Here is a 17,467-nt window from a genome sequence, read left to right on the forward strand (position 1 = left end):
CTAGAGGGCGCACTGGCCTAAATACGCGCCCCGGCATGCGCCCAGGCGGCCATTTTCTAAGTTGACAAAACTGGCATCTCACAGCGTGTGTTTGTGCGGCCATTTTGTAAGTTGAACAAACAGCATCGTGTGAGCGTTCAATAAAAAAAAAACCTCAAACGTGTATTTCATATTCAACGCGCGTGCAGAATGGCGTGCTTGTCATCTTGCGGTCCCGTGGCGTTTGTGCACGAAGCATCACTCGTGCGCCCTCTATAGTTCTTATATATAACTCTATGATTGAGGGCCAATGTTATTACACTTTTGCAGAGAGTACATGGCCTCAAAGTGTGGAATAAGCTTCGTATACAAATGATAATTGCAAGCTCTTTTATACATTTATTCAATACACTCGTAGCTCACCTATTCAAGCAGACTTACTATAACTTTTCATATGCCTCGGTGCCTTCGAGAAAACTTGTTATTTTGGCGCTCTATACAATTGACATTTAATTTATTAATTTATTGATTGATCGTATCTCATGATAATTTTTTTGCAATGGAAATAATTATTCGGGTCGAAAAATTTCTTGCAATTTGCTTTCACCATGCCATATTTGGCAGAGGGTGTCTGTCATTCAGAAATGTTTCAGTAGCAAACTATTTTCTCATAAGACAAACATAAATGTCAATGGTCCGATGTTTTGATATATTTTGTGTAATTTTTTTTTGTAGGGGATAAAGAATATTTTAATACTCTTACAAAGTTGGTTTTACCCTTACACCGATGTGTGATAGCTCTGTATACTCAGTACTTCCCCGAGTTCTGCCCCATGCGCAATTTTAGCCATGGATACGAGGATGCATTACGCGCAAAAATGCATAATCCGAAAACTGCATCTATAAAAATGCGAAAATAGAATTAGCTGTTGCAAACAACTTACCAACCAAATGGACCGAGAGTATAAATGCAAAAAATAGTTAATGGCCTGACGTTTCGACCCTAGCATCACACGTACGAACATCGACGTCGGAAAACTATGGTGGCCCTGAAGGGACATCGCACATCGCAAATATCTTTGCAAATATTTGCGATGTCGCAAATATCTTTGCAAATATCTTTGCAAATATTTGCGATGTCGCAAATATCTTTGCAAATATCTTGTTTCTTGAAATAATCATGTTTCTTGACTTTAAAGTGGAGATCATCATAGTTGCAATGAACTTAAAAGTTGTTAAGTAACCTAACATTTTCCCAGCCTAATGGGAGAACATAAACAGTTATTTATTAGCACCGTCTTTGTAATCTTAAAAAAGTTATTTAAAAAATCAATTGCTGTAAATTGATACTTCTTTTGTTTAAAAGTAACTCAATTTATGATAAAATAAAGTTGTCATTGTAGTGCAGTATAGCTTGTATGCAGTTTTTACTTGATAGTCAGAGTATGTTGTTTTTATTCTAAAAGAATGTTCTAGTTTTCAACTACTTACCTTTCGAAATTTCCCTGCTTTCAGTTTCAATGCAATTTCAATTCCAGTTTCATAAAGTGATGTTTTCAGAACATTTTTGGAGCGGTTTGTTGTTGATGAAAACAACCATCATTTGTTGGCTACACTAAAATAAGTCATTTTTCAATCAAGTGAAGCTAAAGAGTGGGCTGCTTTAATTATTACAAGTTATTGAGGTATTGTTACAATGATTAAACCATCAGAAAGCGAATATGCGTTTGTTACAATACAAAAGGTATGATTATGTGTTTTGTGGTGGTGTTATTTTTTTAATTATTATTTTACAATCATTAAATAAATGCCTCACACACAAAAAGCAGAGGACGCACGTTTGTCCTCGTGCATTATTATTTCCCCCATGATCCACCACGCCTGAAAATCCCAAGCCTGAAGCGTCAAGCCTGAGCCTTCGATTCGTAAACGCTCTATGTACACAGCAAGTTGTACTACTATGGGCGCTTCGCCGCTCGCGGTGATGGTCTTTTTTCGAGTGTTACATTTTTGGGGCTGTGCGTGCTATCCGGTGTGCCGCGTGCGCCTTGACTAAAGGCTAGTGCAAGTTGTAATGGCATAAAAAAAAACACGCGCGGACTGTATCCGACTATCCACCCGTGTGTACATGTTAATGGAATGAAGGCTGGAACCCAAACAACCCTTTAGGCTCTTGAAAAATTTCTCGCCACAAATATGCAAACTATGCGACAAAGTATGCGACAAGGTATGCGATAAAATGTGCGACATCGCAAATATCTGCAAAGATATTTGCAATGATATTTGCGACATCGCAAATATCTGCAAAGATATTTGCAATGATATTTGCGACATCGCAAATATTTGCAAAGATATTTGCAATTATATTTACGACATCGCAAATATTTGCAAAGATATTTGCAAAGATATTTGCGACATCGCAAATATCTGCAAAGATATTTGAGACATCGCAAATATTTGCAAATATATTTGCAAAGATATTTGCGACATCGCAAATATTTGCAAAGATATTTGCGATGTGCGATGTCCCTTCAGGGCCACCATAGAAAACAGATAAATTCTTTCAGAATTTCCTACTTTATTACGTCTTTTAACCGAAGAGGTCGTGGCTGTGCAAGTGTCGTGGCCATGCGGCTCGGGCCGTTGTCACGCGGCCTTGTGCCTGCCGGTCTTAAAACGGCCTTTTAAGAACTTGTCGCTACAATATTATACCCCTAATCAATATCCAAATGGCATATCGCCAAAAATAGTTGGCTCAGATAAATCAGAGACACGTTTTTTTTTGCTGCAATAAGGGACTGACGGAAGAAAGACTAAATAACAATAGACTCCATTGTGGCGTCGATTTTTTAATTAACGGCACTGGATACCTTTGACAACAGTCACAGACCAATATTCGACTTCGGTGTATCCCAACCTATTACAAAATAACAAACCTGTGAACGTTTTGATTTGATTGGTCATCAAAGATGCAAGAGAATAATGAGAGAAAAAAAACATTGTTGCACAAATTTGAGATAGTTGAGAGAAAAAAATATTACGTCTCCCTGCCTGCATGGTAGCAATGACGGTGATGGTTTGAACTGCACTGTAACATGTATTTCTTGATATGCTGCAAAAAGCTATGGTGTTAGAATTGACACTATGGGTGTTATCTTATATATACACAAGAAAGAATCAAATTAACCTCTATATGGTGTCGAAATAACAGCAGTGTAATTTTTGCGATGCGAGAAATAAGTTTTTTTTTAAACAACCAATGGTGTAAATTGTAACACCCAATTTGTTAGCAGTTTTAAAAGCTGCAAGGAAAATGAACTCAGATTTGATTAAAGAGTGGTATCGTCAGCCATTTTGTGTGACGACTCACCCATGATTGCATTATAAGCAAATGCAATATCTATTTACAATGCCCAACCTGAATTTGGTTTCAAATGTCGGTGAAAGACTTGCCCTAGATTGCTTAAATAGTGAGAAAAACAAGTACGTAGCCAAAACGTTACTGCAGGCAGCGACGAGTGGCCAAGGTTGCCACAAGTCACAATGGAGTCTATTTTTAATCTCCCTTCCACCAGTCCCTTGCATCAAAAACGTGTTTCTGATTAATCTCAGATTTTTTTTTTACTGGTTTCGACATTAAAGACAGTGGACACTATTGGTATTTGTCAAAGACCAGTCTTCTCACTTGGTGTATCTCAACATATGCATAAAATAACAAACCTGTAAAAATTTAAACTCAATCGGTCGTCGAAGTTGCGAGTTAATAATGAAAGAAAAAACACCCTTGTCACACGAAGTTGTGTGCTTTCGGATGCTTGATTTCGAGACCTCAAATTCTAAATCTGAGGTCTCGAAATCAAATTCGTGGAAATTTACTTCTTTCTCGAAAACTATGGTACTTCAGAGGGAGCCGTTTCTCACAATATTTTATACCATCAACCTCTCCCCATTACTCGTCACCAAGAAAGGTTTTATGCTAATAATTATTTTGAGTAATTACCAATAGTGTCCACTGCCTTTAAGTAAACAAAATTCCAATGAAATCTGGAAAGTATGCTGAGAAAATGAAGATTTATTTTGTTGACCCCCAACATCCGTCTGGAAATATATTTGCAAATTTAAGTTGACTACAAACGCTTGCATAGTCGAATACAAACAGATAAGGGTTGTCCTGTCTGACTTGATAAAACCTTTTTTTTAATTTATATTTGGCAGGGTTACGGTTTTCTTTATAATATTGGTTTATGACTTATTGTTCTATAGGTATCATCGCCAGATATTGTAAAAGTATACATTCGCTGTTTCTTGTACTGTTAAATTTTTACATGCTACTTCTTTCAGCGTTTGCTGATGAAATCTTGGCCGAATAAATAACCAAAATGTGATATTTATAATATAACAATAATACTTGGGAGGAAACCGATTTTACCCGTATTGTACAATCGCCGCCATTTTTGAACTTTGATGGCAAAATCCAAACGAGGCGTGTTCACGCATGCGCATTTTTCGAAGTGTAAACTTGTGAGTGGTAATACCGGTTGCTATGGGCACCGCACTGTTTCTCGAGGCAACTGAGACTGAGTTACCTAAACACGCCACAACAAGAAACCGCTAGTACGTCTTGAGCTTGTATTGCAGAATCACCCTCTCTCTCCCTCTCTCAATTCGGTCTGCGGCGACTTCTATATCAAGCATGGATTCCATAGCCAAGAAATGTTCCCGTAGTATTGTTTCCCTTGTTCTGGCACTCACTTTGGCCGTGATTTTCTACGTCCTGCCCCTGAATGGAGAAATGTGTTCTACAATGATCTCTGCAGTTGATGGAGAAAACTTGTCTGCTTTACAGAAACGAGCATTCTTAAGTTTCAGATCAACCTGTCGCAAAGAGCCACCATTACAGAGTAAGTAATAGTAATTGTTAATGATTTCTATCCCCTATAATAAAAGGGTTCTGGAAAGATATTCACGGGAGCAAAAACCAGATGCTGCTTGTTTATTGAAGCAGTAATACTTATGACCACTAGGTTTGTTTACGAAGATAGGTTGCTTAATTCTGTCTTATTACGTTATTGATATCGCATGACGCATGTTATTCTGTTTTGGGTAGGGCAAAAATTGTATGTATAATTTTTGTTTGTTTGTGGGTAAAAACTATATTATTTCTCAGTTTGGCAATTGTTTTAACCTGCTTAAAACCATGTCCCCTTTCCTATAAAAAGTACAAATTTTACAATTGTTTTTAACGATGCAAAAACCCTTTCCAAACAGACTGTTTGTGGTTGTCTACACTCCGTAAAATTTGACCGACATGGATGGTACGTTAATTTGAAACTTAGAGGTTGGAAATAAATGTTAAAGTCTGACGAAGGTGGAAGGTGTAATTTTGTTACTTTTAATATTTAAATAATATGGATTATAAAGCCTTTATTCCCTTTTGTTTCAGGTACATCATTGAAAGGAACTTCACACTGTGCTCAAAATACGTACTATCAGGTTAGTGGCGGCACCATGATGGAGCTTCAGTTGCCGGTGACGTCACCAGTGCGACTAGAATTCACGGCCATCAATGATGAGTTTGTATGGGTATTCTTTTCCCCCAATAATCCTGGTGTCGAGGAAGCTTTGCACGCAGTAGGTAAGTACGTTTACAGATGACACTCTCAAATTTAGACTAGAAGTAAAGAAATAAAGTGTATTTTAGCACTCTTGTGTCTCATACTTGCTCCGATTAAAGCCATTGGACACTTTCTGAACAGAACAAAAATAAAAGTTCACAGATTTACAAGAAACTTACAGGGTTGGTTAAAGCCATTGGACCCTTTCGGTTCAGAAAAAAAATAAAAGTTCACAGATTTACACATAATTTACAGGGTTTACAGAAGGTAATGGTGAAAGACTTCTCTTGAAATATAGTCCATGAAATGCTCTACTCTTTGAGAAAACGGTAAAACAATATAAATTCTCGTTAGCGAGAATTACGGATTTGTTATAAACACATGTCATGACACGGCGAAACGCGCGAAAACAGGAGTGGGTTTTCCCGTTATTTTCTCCCGACTCCGATGTCCGATTGAACCTAAATTTCCACAGGATTGTTATTTTATATATAAGTTGTGATACACGAAGTGTGGGACTTGGACAATACTGTTTACCGAAAGTGTATAATGGCTTTAACAGAAGGTAATGGTGAAATACTTCCCTTGAAATATTATTCCATGAAATGCTTCAGCATTAAAACAATTATTTATTCTCGATATCGAGAATAACGGATTTATTTTAAACACAATTATGTCATGACACGGCGAAACGTGCGGAAACAAGGGTGGGTTTTCCCGTTATTTTCTCGACTCCGACGACCGATTAAGCCTAAATTTTCATAGGTTTGTTTTGTTATACTTATATCCTCCTCTTACCAGTTTTCACGCTATTATGCCTTTTTCTTTGAATTGGGAAAAAATAATGATGCCGTATATCAACCGATGCCCTAATTATCTTCATTTGTTAATATGAAGTATGCAAACATATATTAAAACTTGATGGACATTGAAATGTTCACACCACACACCGATCTTCGATGACTTCAACTGGCCCCATTTGTTTTGAGTTTTTCCTGTTTCACGGCAAACGAGAAAGTATGGTTTCCCGGTGAAGCCATACATGGAAGAAACATCTGCAGTGACTACAAGTGTTCTTTGAGACTCTGTGTATGACTCTATAGCAAGCAGTTGTCTTCATTTTATTCTAAATATTTTTTTATTAAATTTTAAAAATTACCATGGTAACTTGCACAAAATAAAAAATAAAAAAATAATAAAAAGTGTGAATAATTACTGGCTTTCAAATCTGATTTTTTATTTATTTATTTTTAATTTATTTCTTCTTAATATTTATAACAAAGCGTATAAATAAACGGTGATAATTGAATCAACCAGCTGATGTTTATATTTTAATAATAATAATAATAATACTGATATGATGGTTAAAAAATATAAATCATCAAAAATATTAGAAAAAGATATAAGGCACATGGCTTCTTTAAGCCTCTGTATTTTTTTCCAGAATGCTCAACAAAATATTCAGTCACATGATTTGATCATCGTGAATTGTGTATTGAAATAGTGTTTGATGAAACTTTTTCGGTGGGCAAATATTTTTTATATGGCCTCAACATTGTGACATATTTTTGTACCTTGTAGAAATGCCTAAAATACCAAACTTTTTGCACTTACAAGTGCAACTAACCAGTGGAGCCTTACGTGTTTCTAAGTTTTGGTCAAGGGAGAGGAGACTCTTTGCTTGGCAAATAAAACCACACAATTTTTTTATCTAGGGACTGTTTACATCGCGCACAGAGAGGTAACAGATTTGCCACGATTTTAGGGACACCTCGAAAACAGGACCTCCTACTAAATATAAGTTGTGATACAGTAAGTGTGGGCCTTTGGACAATACTGTTTACCGATGATGTGCAATTGCTTTAAATTCAGCTTAAAAATTACAATTATATATTCATATAAACCATCCAAGTCTGTATAAGTTAAGAGTTAGCTCAAATCTTGTCATTCAAACAATTAACACTTCAAATGTTACTATCGTGAAGCAGGCTGAAATAGTAGGGTTTAAAGTAACAAGCTAAATACTTTCGGGAAGCGCTTTTAATCTCATCATGCTTTTACTTTTAAAACTTTAAGTGAAAATACATAAAAAGCCACTCCAACAGGCCCGAACAAAGCGGTAGCCACAACATTTTCTGTTGGATTACTATTTAATTAAAAATAATCAAAACGCTTGTGTGAAAATAATTGTGGATGATAAATACAAAAAGGAAAACTCACTGAAAAAAACATATTACGATATTCGTTAATCACTGTTTCGATGACATTGTTCCTAATACCGTGACTACTTTTTATTGCTTTGATACAGATCTGTTCACTGATAAAGCTGGCTTCCTAAAACCTACAGGATCAACATCAAATGAGTGGCTACCCGTTCAGTCTAAGAGTGGCGTAAACTACATCGGAGTACCAGTCGTGATCACCTACGATAACGGTCGCTTCGAGGTGGCAGTCCAAGGGGTGCCAGGATCTACTCTGACCTATGACGTCACAGCTCCACCTCAGCCCAGCTGGTTTGTTAGTTTTTTTTCTCGAGCTGAGGTTGAATGGAATTTCACTGAGCCATGTATAAATGATTTCAATCCAAAGTTCAATCTGTTTGGCTAGGAAACACATAAGGGGGAATATGTGCCAACTAGACACACCATTAATGTGAACATACATCCGCCCACGCTCTGAACATTTCATTCCATCAAAAAGGTTGCACTTTAGATTCTTTGACTTTTGTAACATGTAAGAAACAAACTATGTACATTTTTTATTTGAATATTCTGAAGAATTCAAAACATGGCAGTCGTATACGTTTTTATTTATTCAAAAACTATCGAAAGTTGAAATTTAAATTTGAAACTTTATAGCAAATGTGGAAAGTCAACGTTTGACTCACGGCCACTTTTTAAAGGTCGATAAGGACAAGGTCTGGATGTTCTGTAACATATTGTTTAAAAAAATGGTTTCTTTTGCCTTAAGAAATCCTTACTAATTAATGATTGTCAAACAATACTTAAGTTTTTCTCCTTCTTTTCTTACACAATATTGTAGACAGTATGCGTGTTTTTATTTTTTAGTTAGGATCATCTTTAAATGCGCGAAAAAATAATGGTGACCCATAATAACCAGCTTTAAGTAATTTCTCTCCGTGCAATGACCTGCGGAAGCAAACTTCCTAGATTGGACTAACTGGAGATTTTCAGTTAAAGGCAGAGGACACTATTGGTAATTGCTCAAAATAATTATTAGCATAAAACCTTTCTTGGTGACGAGTAATGGGGAGAGGTTGATGGTATAACACATTGTGAGAAACGGCTTCCTCTGAAGTGCCATAGTTTTCGAGAAAGAAGAAATTGTCCACAAATTTGATTTCATGACCTCAAGTTTAGAACTCAAGTTTAGAACTTAAGGTCTCGAAATCAACCATCTAAACGCACACAACTTCGTGTGACAAGGGTGTTTTTTCTTTCATTTTTATCTCACAAGTTCGATGACCGATTGAGCTCAAATTTTCACAGGGTTGTTATTAAATGCACATGTTGAGACACACCAACTGTGAAGGTTAGTCTTTGACAATAACCAATAGTGTCCACTGTCTTTAACGTCTCTTGCAGGTATCGATCACAATGAAATTGTCGAATTATTTGTATGTTTACCAACAAGCGACAAGGTGAAACAAGCCACGGTATAGCACGTGATCGAGCGGGATGTGTCGAAGTAACCAATGATATTAAAACGAATATGTTTTCTTTAATAATAATGTTAGAAGATCAAATAGTCTGAAGAGGATTGGTAGTCGATTTATCGCTAGTATGAGTTAAGATTCAATGAGTTCTTAAAGGCAGTGGACACTATTGGTAATTGTCACAGACTAGCCTTCAGAGTTGGTGTATCTCAACATATGCAAAAAATAACAAACCTGTGAAAATTTGAGCTCAATCGATCATCGAAGTTGCGAGATATTAATTAAAGAAAAACAACTAGTGGTTTAAACCCGCCGAGGCCTGGTTCTTCGTCTCGGTAAAATTATCAAGAGCCAGCCCCCGATTTCACGAAGCGCTGCGACGCGTTGCAAGTGCAAGTTGCGACCGATTACACGTCGTAAGTTGCGAACTCGTCGCAGCCGCAACGTGTCTTATAGGTCTGGCGGGGAGTTCGCAAACTCTACGATGCGTCGGTACTTGCGATGAATTTCGTGAAATCTGGGGCAGGCCTCGTTGGGATTAAACCACTAGTTGAAAACCTTTTCACCACACATTGATTCCCTTATTAATAAAGCCAGTGGACCCTTTCGGTACAGAAAAACAAAAAAAAGTTCACAGATTTACAAATAACTTACAGGGTTTATAGAAGGTAGTGGTGAAATACTTCTCTTGAAATATTATTCCATGAAATGCTTTACTTTTTGAGAAAACAGTAAAACAATATCAATTCTCGTTAACGAGAATTGATATTTTCTCCCGACTCCGTAGACCGATTAAGCCCAAATTTTCACAGGTTTGTTTTTTGATATAGAAGTTGTGACACACGAAGTGTGGGTCTTGGGCAATACTGTTAACCGAAAGGGTCCAATGGCTTTAATATTGGCCTTTTTGTTCATTTGGGATATATTTTATGCACAATGTTGGGCTGCGCCAAGTGAATGGTCTTTGACAATTACAAAACTAGCTCGGTCATGAATAACAGTTATATTTTGTTAGTATTCATGATTGATAAATTATGTTCGGTGTTTTACCAACTTTTGTTTTACGGGAATCACGCATTACTGTTGATAAGTTGGTAGTTGTGACATCTATTTGACTGATGTAGAGATTGTCAGTTAACTTCTCCAGTAGGTGAAGACTAGAATCAATTGTCAGGTTATTTATAACTTTACCAATTTCTAGGTAAAACAAACGACGTTACTACGAAAACGGGTTGAGTCGAACTAATCAACGTTGATTTAATATGAAAACGAACATTTGTTTCTTTGATAAGAATGTTAGAAGATCAGCAAGTCTTGAGAATTGGCAATCAACATAAAAGTTAAGATTCAAAGAAGCGTTAAATTACTTTGTCAATGTATGTCATGTTGCCACTTTTAGACAAGTGTATTTTCCAAGATAAACACTCACTTCTGTTGTTAAATAGCTCAGTATTTCTTTTTAAGGGTAATCTTGATTAAACACTATAGAAACTATATCATTATAAATATTTTTTGATTTGTTTAATTACTGGAAAGAATTTTAGATTATTCAAAAAGTTTACCAGTAGAAGTTTATAATATAACATTCTAACAGTTTATTGTTTAGATTCTTAGACTCCGGATCCAAAACACGGATATTCAAAATTAAGCTACGAATTTGATTTTTGTTTATCGCATCTTTCACGTAAACGTTTACCACATTTTATTAAACTCTGCTTGAGCCATTACACCAGCAATACCACAACACTTCAAACAGTTGAAAATATTTTCTGATATTTATTTTTTACATTCAATGTCAGTCCTTTCAAACGAAGGTGTAACTTTTCGTTAATCGACTTATTCATAAATAGCTCAGACAGTTTCGCTATTCCTATTGGTGGAGTGCGCGTCACGTGGGTGTGTATAAACCTTTGTTTATGACCAGTAAAAAGTGTTGAAACATGGGCGTGACACGCGAGCTTGCACCTGTTCTTATAAGACAGTTTCTTCATTCCTATTGGTCGAGAGCAACGGCTGAAACAGTTGTGCCACATCACGCGATACGTGCGACGCGCACAGCATTCCCTTATAAGGAGTTGTTTACCCGAGGGTGGCGGAGGGCTTTACCATTTCATAGCTGGAGGGGTGTTGTGTTGAAAGAAATCATTGAACACATATCATTTTTGCATTTATTTTACTTTTTGACCAAAAAGTGTTGATGTTTTTGACCGCCCAGGTATTTATGAATGGGAATCAAAGTGTGTTGAATCGGTTTTCAACTAGTGGTTTAAACCCGCCGAGGCCTGGTTCTTGATAATTTACCACGACTTCGTCTCGGTAAAATTATCAAGAACCAGGCCTCGTTGGGATTATTAAACCACTAGTTGAAAACCTCTTCACCACACATTGATTCCCTTATTAATATTAAGCACAATGTATTTTACAAAGTAATTCTCAGTATTGTAACGATATCAGCACATTTTGTAAAAATCTTTAATAAAGCACATTCAATAAATAACATTTTCTGTTTACTTTTGTATTTTGTGAGGAATGCTGCAACAGTTTCAGCATTGAATTGAGTGGTATAGGATTCTATCTGCATAAAGCATCTCAATACCTTTGCTGAATTGAACCAGGTGCGAATGTTGGGAGTTCGTTTAGGCATTTTAAATGAGGCTTTGCATTAATATAAACCTGTATCACTGTTGACTAAAGAGCCTAGGCTCTTATTATTACGGTGTAATTGTCAGTCAATAACGTCACGCTTTTTGTCCAAAGAAGTTATTATTATAAATAAATTATTATAAATTATCATAAAATTCGAAGACGTTGTGGCCAGTACGGAATAGTGTACAATCTTGAGTACGCAATATGTAAAAAATTACGAACTCAGTTACTTATAGTCCAGTCATACTACAGCTAGACCTGGAAAAAATGCAACAGAATTGATTTCAACAAGTTTAACATAGTTATGCAAATTTGAAGGCTTTCCGGCACTTTTTAAAGGTTACTCCTCTCTTCATTGGACTCATTGACTATGAGAACATGGGTATTGACACCATTTTGAGCTTGCTAGGTTTTCCATTTTCAGCTAATGGTGGAAACTAATTAACATAATTATGCAAATTTAAAGGCTTTCCGTCAATAGAACCTATAACAGTAATGGAAGTCAACTCTGTTGCAATTTTTTTCAAAGTCAAGTCAGTATTTATGACAGATTGACTGGATTTACTGAAACAATACCGAGCAACAAAACAAAACGTACAAAGTAAAACAAATACAACATTTTTTCGTTCCTCGGAATTATTACTTAAAGGCAGGGACACTATTGGTTATTACTCAAGATATTACTAAAAATAGTTATTAGCATAAACCTTACTTGGTGACGGGTAATGGGAAGAGGTTGATGGTATAAAACAGCTCCCTCTGAAGTGACATAGTTTTCGAGAAAGAGGTAATTTTCCACGAATTTGATTTCGAGACCTCAGATCTAGAATTTAAAGGCAATGGACACTATTGGTAATTACTCAAAATAATTATCATCATAAAACATTTCTTGATTACGAGTAATGGGGAGAGGTTGATAGTATAAAACATTGTGAGAAACAGCTCCCTCTGAAGTGACGTAGTTTTCGAGAAAGAAGTAATTTTCCTCGAATTTGACTTCGAGACCTCAAGTTTAGAACTTGAGGTCTCGAAATCAAGCATCTAAATGCACACAACTTCGTGTGACAAGGATGTTTTTTCTTTCATTATTATCTCGCAACTTCGACAACCAATTGAGCTCAAATTTTCACAGATTCGTTGTTTTATGCATATGTTGAGATACACCAAGTGAGAAGACTGGTCTTTGACAATTACCAATAGTGTCCAATGTATCTTTAACTTCAGAATGCTATTTTCAAAGAAATCCGTGCTTTGCTACGCAATCAACGCGTAAAGTCAAGCCATAGTTGGTGTTTCTGCCGGCAATAATTGTAACATTTGCAACCTGAATAATCAATAGACCTTGACGATGCCGCCAAGAAAGTTAGAATACGCGGGTCAATAAAACCACCACTCCCCCTTCCTGGCAGAGCCGGAAATGTTTTCATGGTTTCCTTTGAAAAGTCGTGACGGAGAATTTTGCTGAAATGCTTGATATCAATAATATTGGCGACAACCGCACTGCCCCTGTAGCTCTCATAAAGTGTTGTTTCTGTCGTCGGTAAATATCAAGCCCAACCTTGACGCTGCCGCCAAGATAGTAAAAATACACAGCTCAAAAATGATAGAACCACCACTCCCCCTTCCTGACATGGCCGGAAACTTTCCACAGCTTCCTTTGACACTCTGTGACAACGCGCTTTGTTGCAGATAATTAGTTGTATCATATGTTGGCGAGAGCCGCACTGCACCATGCGTTAATTCGTTTCCCAAGGCCTACTTGACTCGGTATAATTTAATTAAAATATTATAAGTTTGGAGAATGTGTATCACCAACTCTACTTCAGCAGCACTGATCGCTTATTAAAGGCAGTGGACACTATTGGTAATTACTCAAAATAATTATTAGCATAAAACCTTACTTGGTAACGATTAATTGGGAGAGGTTGATGGTATAAAACATTGTGAGAAACGGCTCCCTCTGAAGTGACGTAGTTTTCGAGAAAACAGTAATTTTCCACGAATTTGATTTCGAGACCTCAAGTTTAGAATTTGAGGTCTCGAAATCAAGCATCTGAAAGCACACAACTTCGTGTGACAAGGGAGTAATTTTTTCTTTCATTATTATCTCGCAACTCCGACGACCGATTGAGCTCAAATGTTTACAGGTTGGTTATTTTATGTATATATTGAGATACACTAAGTCAGAAGACTGGTCTTTGACAATTACCAATAGTGTCCACTGTCTTTAAGTCGACGTGTATTCAGAGTTTCACTGGGTGGTTAATGTTGATCTCATACCAACACCCTTATAATTATGAAACCGGGTCAAACACGTCTTGCACTGATTATGTTTTTGGCAGAGCTACTCTGAAAGGTTATAAAATGCGTAAAGGAAAGCTGTTTTGAAACCCCAGTATTTGGTGCTTCCTGATTACGCATTATATACTTCAATAGAATTAAAATTATGATGTATAACCAACCAAAATTTCCGTGAAAGATTGCATTCCAATGTTCCAACAGTTCGCTCGATATAGTTTTAATAATTGTTTTTACATCCTTTAAACACATATAAAGAGACTCCAACTTCAGCTCAGTTTTTGTGGTGCACCCATTTTCAAAAGATAATTATATAGCCCTCATGAACGTGTGGGGATAAGATGTGTCTAAACCGCAGTGTAACATAAATAAATCCACACGTGTACAAACTAGTATTGCCCTCATCAAGTGAAAATGTCGCACTTGTTTCATATTAATTATTGAAAAAATATTGCACAAACAACTGATGTTCAGACAGTTCCGATATGATTTCCCGTAAAATTTATTTGCCAAGGGCGGAGAAAACAATTGTAATTGAAATGTAAAGCCCGCGGTGTGTTGCTTGTAATAACGTGCACCCAACACCACTTTTTTTGTCTCGCGAGGCAACTGAGAATAATCCAAAACATCGCTTTTTTTTTTCTCGAAAAAATATTGCACAAACAACTGATGTTCAGACAGTTCCGATATGATTTCCCGTAAAATTTATTTGCCAAGGGCGGAGAAAACAATTGTAATTGAAATGTAAAGCCCGCGGTGTGTTGCTTGTAATAACGTGCACCCAACACCACTTTTTGGTCTCTCGAGGCAACTGAGAATAATCCAAAACAAGAAACCGCTAGCACGCCTTAAGGGCACTGGACACGTTTGGTGCTGTCGAAGACCAGTATCCTCCCTTTGCGTTTTCCAACATATGCATACAATAACAAACCTGTGAACATCATTTGAGCTCAATTTGGTCACAGACTTTGCAAGAGAATAATGACAGAAAAAGAACTTCCTTGTTGTATAACTTTGTGCGCTTTCAGATGCATAATAAAATGATTCACTAATTGGAAGTTTTTTTTATTATTTGAGTGCGAAATTCCCACCACGTTATTTCAGAGGGAGTCGTTTTTCACAATATTTTACACTATCAAAAGTTTTCCGTTGCTCATTATATACCAAGTAAGTTTTTAAGCTAAAAAAAAACAATTATTTTGAGTGATAACCAAAAGTGTCCAGTGCCTTCAAGCTGGTTTTACAGAATACCTATCGCTTCGGTCTGAAGAGATGAAACCTGAGAGGCACATCAAATGAAGGATCTGTTTCAACGGGGGGTTGACTTTAAAGGGTCTATGACTCTTTCCTAACACAAAACACAATGTCCACAGATTTACATCAAACTTACACAGTTTGAAGTTTATGATAGTAGAAAGCTTCTCTTGAAATTTCACTTACTGAGGTGCTGTTGTTTTGAGAAGCGAGTAAAACAAATAGTTTTCGTCTCAGTTTTAGCATGTAAAAACGTATTAACCAGATGCTATATGCTTTTGGTATAATATCATAATTGATTATTGGGATTTTACATGCTAAAATAATGTTCGTCTTCCTGAGACGAAAATTATTTTGTGACTTCATTTACTCATTTCTCAAAAACTACAAAACCTCAGTTAGTAATATTTGAAGGGAAGCTTTCCACTCTCATTATCTTTAAACCCTGTAAGTTTAATGTAAATCTGTGGACATTTTGAAAAAGTACCCGAATCCTTTAACCGTAAGGAGTTACGCAGTGTGTGTTTGCTCAATACCTTACTCATAGACCTTTTCGCAAAAACTCGCTCCGTGCGTATTAGGCGTGAGGTGAGGTGCATGCTGGTCTAGCTAGGGGTCAAGTTTTATCCCTTTTTTATTATAGCTCTCCACCATTGTTCAATACCAGGTAATTTTTGTATAAAATTATGTTTATACACTAACTTGAGTAATTACCAAAGGTGTCCAGTGCAATAAAAATACAAGCAAATTGTAAAACTTTCTCAAAGGTGAGGCTTGATCTTTTACATTTTCAATCGATATAAAAGACAATTAACGATGGTTGAAACCATCCCAAACAACAGTTTATATATTATTTTCCGAATTATCAGTTTACAATAACTCCGCTAACGAAACCTTCTTTATTCTATACAGTTAGGTTTCTAATGAAAAGTGCTTCCGCAGGTCAATGTACTTTTCAGAAATGACTTAATTTGTTATTATGGGCCACATTAATTTTTTTTGTCGCATTATTTTAAAGACGACACCAACTTAAAAAAAAAAACCACGTATACTGTTTGCAATATTGTGTATGAAAAGGAGATAATAAAACCGTTTATAACAATAGCTTACCAAACACCAAGATTCTGTCCTTATATTGACCATTCAAAAATACATCAGACGGTTGATCATGACCAGCTGGAGCTCTGTTTATAACCGATTGTAGTCAGATACCACGCGTTGGTCTTGGTGCAAGACGTTTCTTTTTACGGGCGATGCGGGCGCTGTCGCTGAGTTGGCCGCGCTGTGTGTGAAAGGAAAACGAGAACGTCTTGCACCAAGACTTCAACGCGCAAGAACAGATCCGAAAACTGGGCGTCTCAGTCATAACAATATTCAAATACAAAGTCAACACGGACGTCGTACACACAGAGGACGTCGTACACACAGAGCTGAAGCACGTCGGAAACGGATAAGTTTTACAGAGTTTCTTACTTTATTACGCCTTTTAGCTAAAAAGGCATTTATGAATGGGATTAAAAGAGTAGTGACTCGTTCTTAACAGCCGTTTAAAACCTTGCAGGGTCGATGCCGCGTGATATAGGGCTTCGCCTTCGGCACGGGCCTTTATCACACGGCAACGACCCTGCCTGTTTTAAACGGCCGTTAAATAATTCGTCGCTACCGTTTTATTCCCTTCGTAAAGTGCCGCTAAGTCAAACGTAGACTTTCCGCATTAAAGTTTTATTACAAATAAATCTCAACTTCCATTAGTTTTTGAACAATAGATTACGTATGATTGCCATTTTTGCATGCTTTTGAATATTCAAATACAAAGTCTACATAGATTTTTCTTCTTTGAAAAAAATAAAAAAAAAATAAAAAAAATACAGCGGCCTTAAAAAAACCGCCTGCGCCGGAGATTTTTGTTTTTAATGAAATGAAATGTAGGGGGCGTGGGGCAGATGTATTAATGGTGTGTAGAGTTGGCACAATTTCCCCATTATTTCTTTCTTAAACT

At 36.6% G+C, this 17,467-nt stretch overlaps 1 protein-coding gene across 1 annotated transcript; it reads left to right on the plus strand.

Moving 5' to 3' along the window:
- Positions 1–4,672: 4,672 nt before the first annotated feature.
- LOC139945372 (uncharacterized) lies at positions 4,673–8,201 on the plus strand. Its single transcript, XM_071942720.1, has 3 exons — positions 4,673–4,880; positions 5,423–5,614; positions 7,903–8,201. The coding sequence occupies exons 1-3, from the start codon at positions 4,673–4,675 to the stop codon at positions 8,199–8,201; spliced, it is 699 nt and encodes a 232-aa protein (XP_071798821.1).
- Positions 8,202–17,467: the final 9,266 nt, after the last annotated feature.

The sequence above is a fragment of the Asterias amurensis genome, chromosome 12 (genome assembly GCF_032118995.1).
Source record: "Asterias amurensis chromosome 12, ASM3211899v1".
In the NCBI taxonomy this organism is placed as follows: Eukaryota; Metazoa; Echinodermata; class Asteroidea; order Forcipulatida; family Asteriidae; genus Asterias; species Asterias amurensis.

What these genes read in the sequence shown, in the direction of transcription:
- LOC139945372 (XM_071942720.1), top strand. Translation starts at nt 4,673, where the DNA reads ATGGATTCCATAGCCAAGAAATGTTCCCGTAGTATTGTTTCCCTTGTT. An exon ending in CAAAGAGCCACCATTACAGA is followed by an intron (nt 4,881 to 5,422) that starts GTAAGTAATAGT and finishes CTTTTGTTTCAG; the next exon opens with GTACATCATTGAAAGGAACT. An exon ending in GGAAGCTTTGCACGCAGTAG is followed by an intron (nt 5,615 to 7,902) that starts GTAAGTACGTTT and finishes GCTTTGATACAG; the next exon opens with ATCTGTTCACTGATAAAGCT.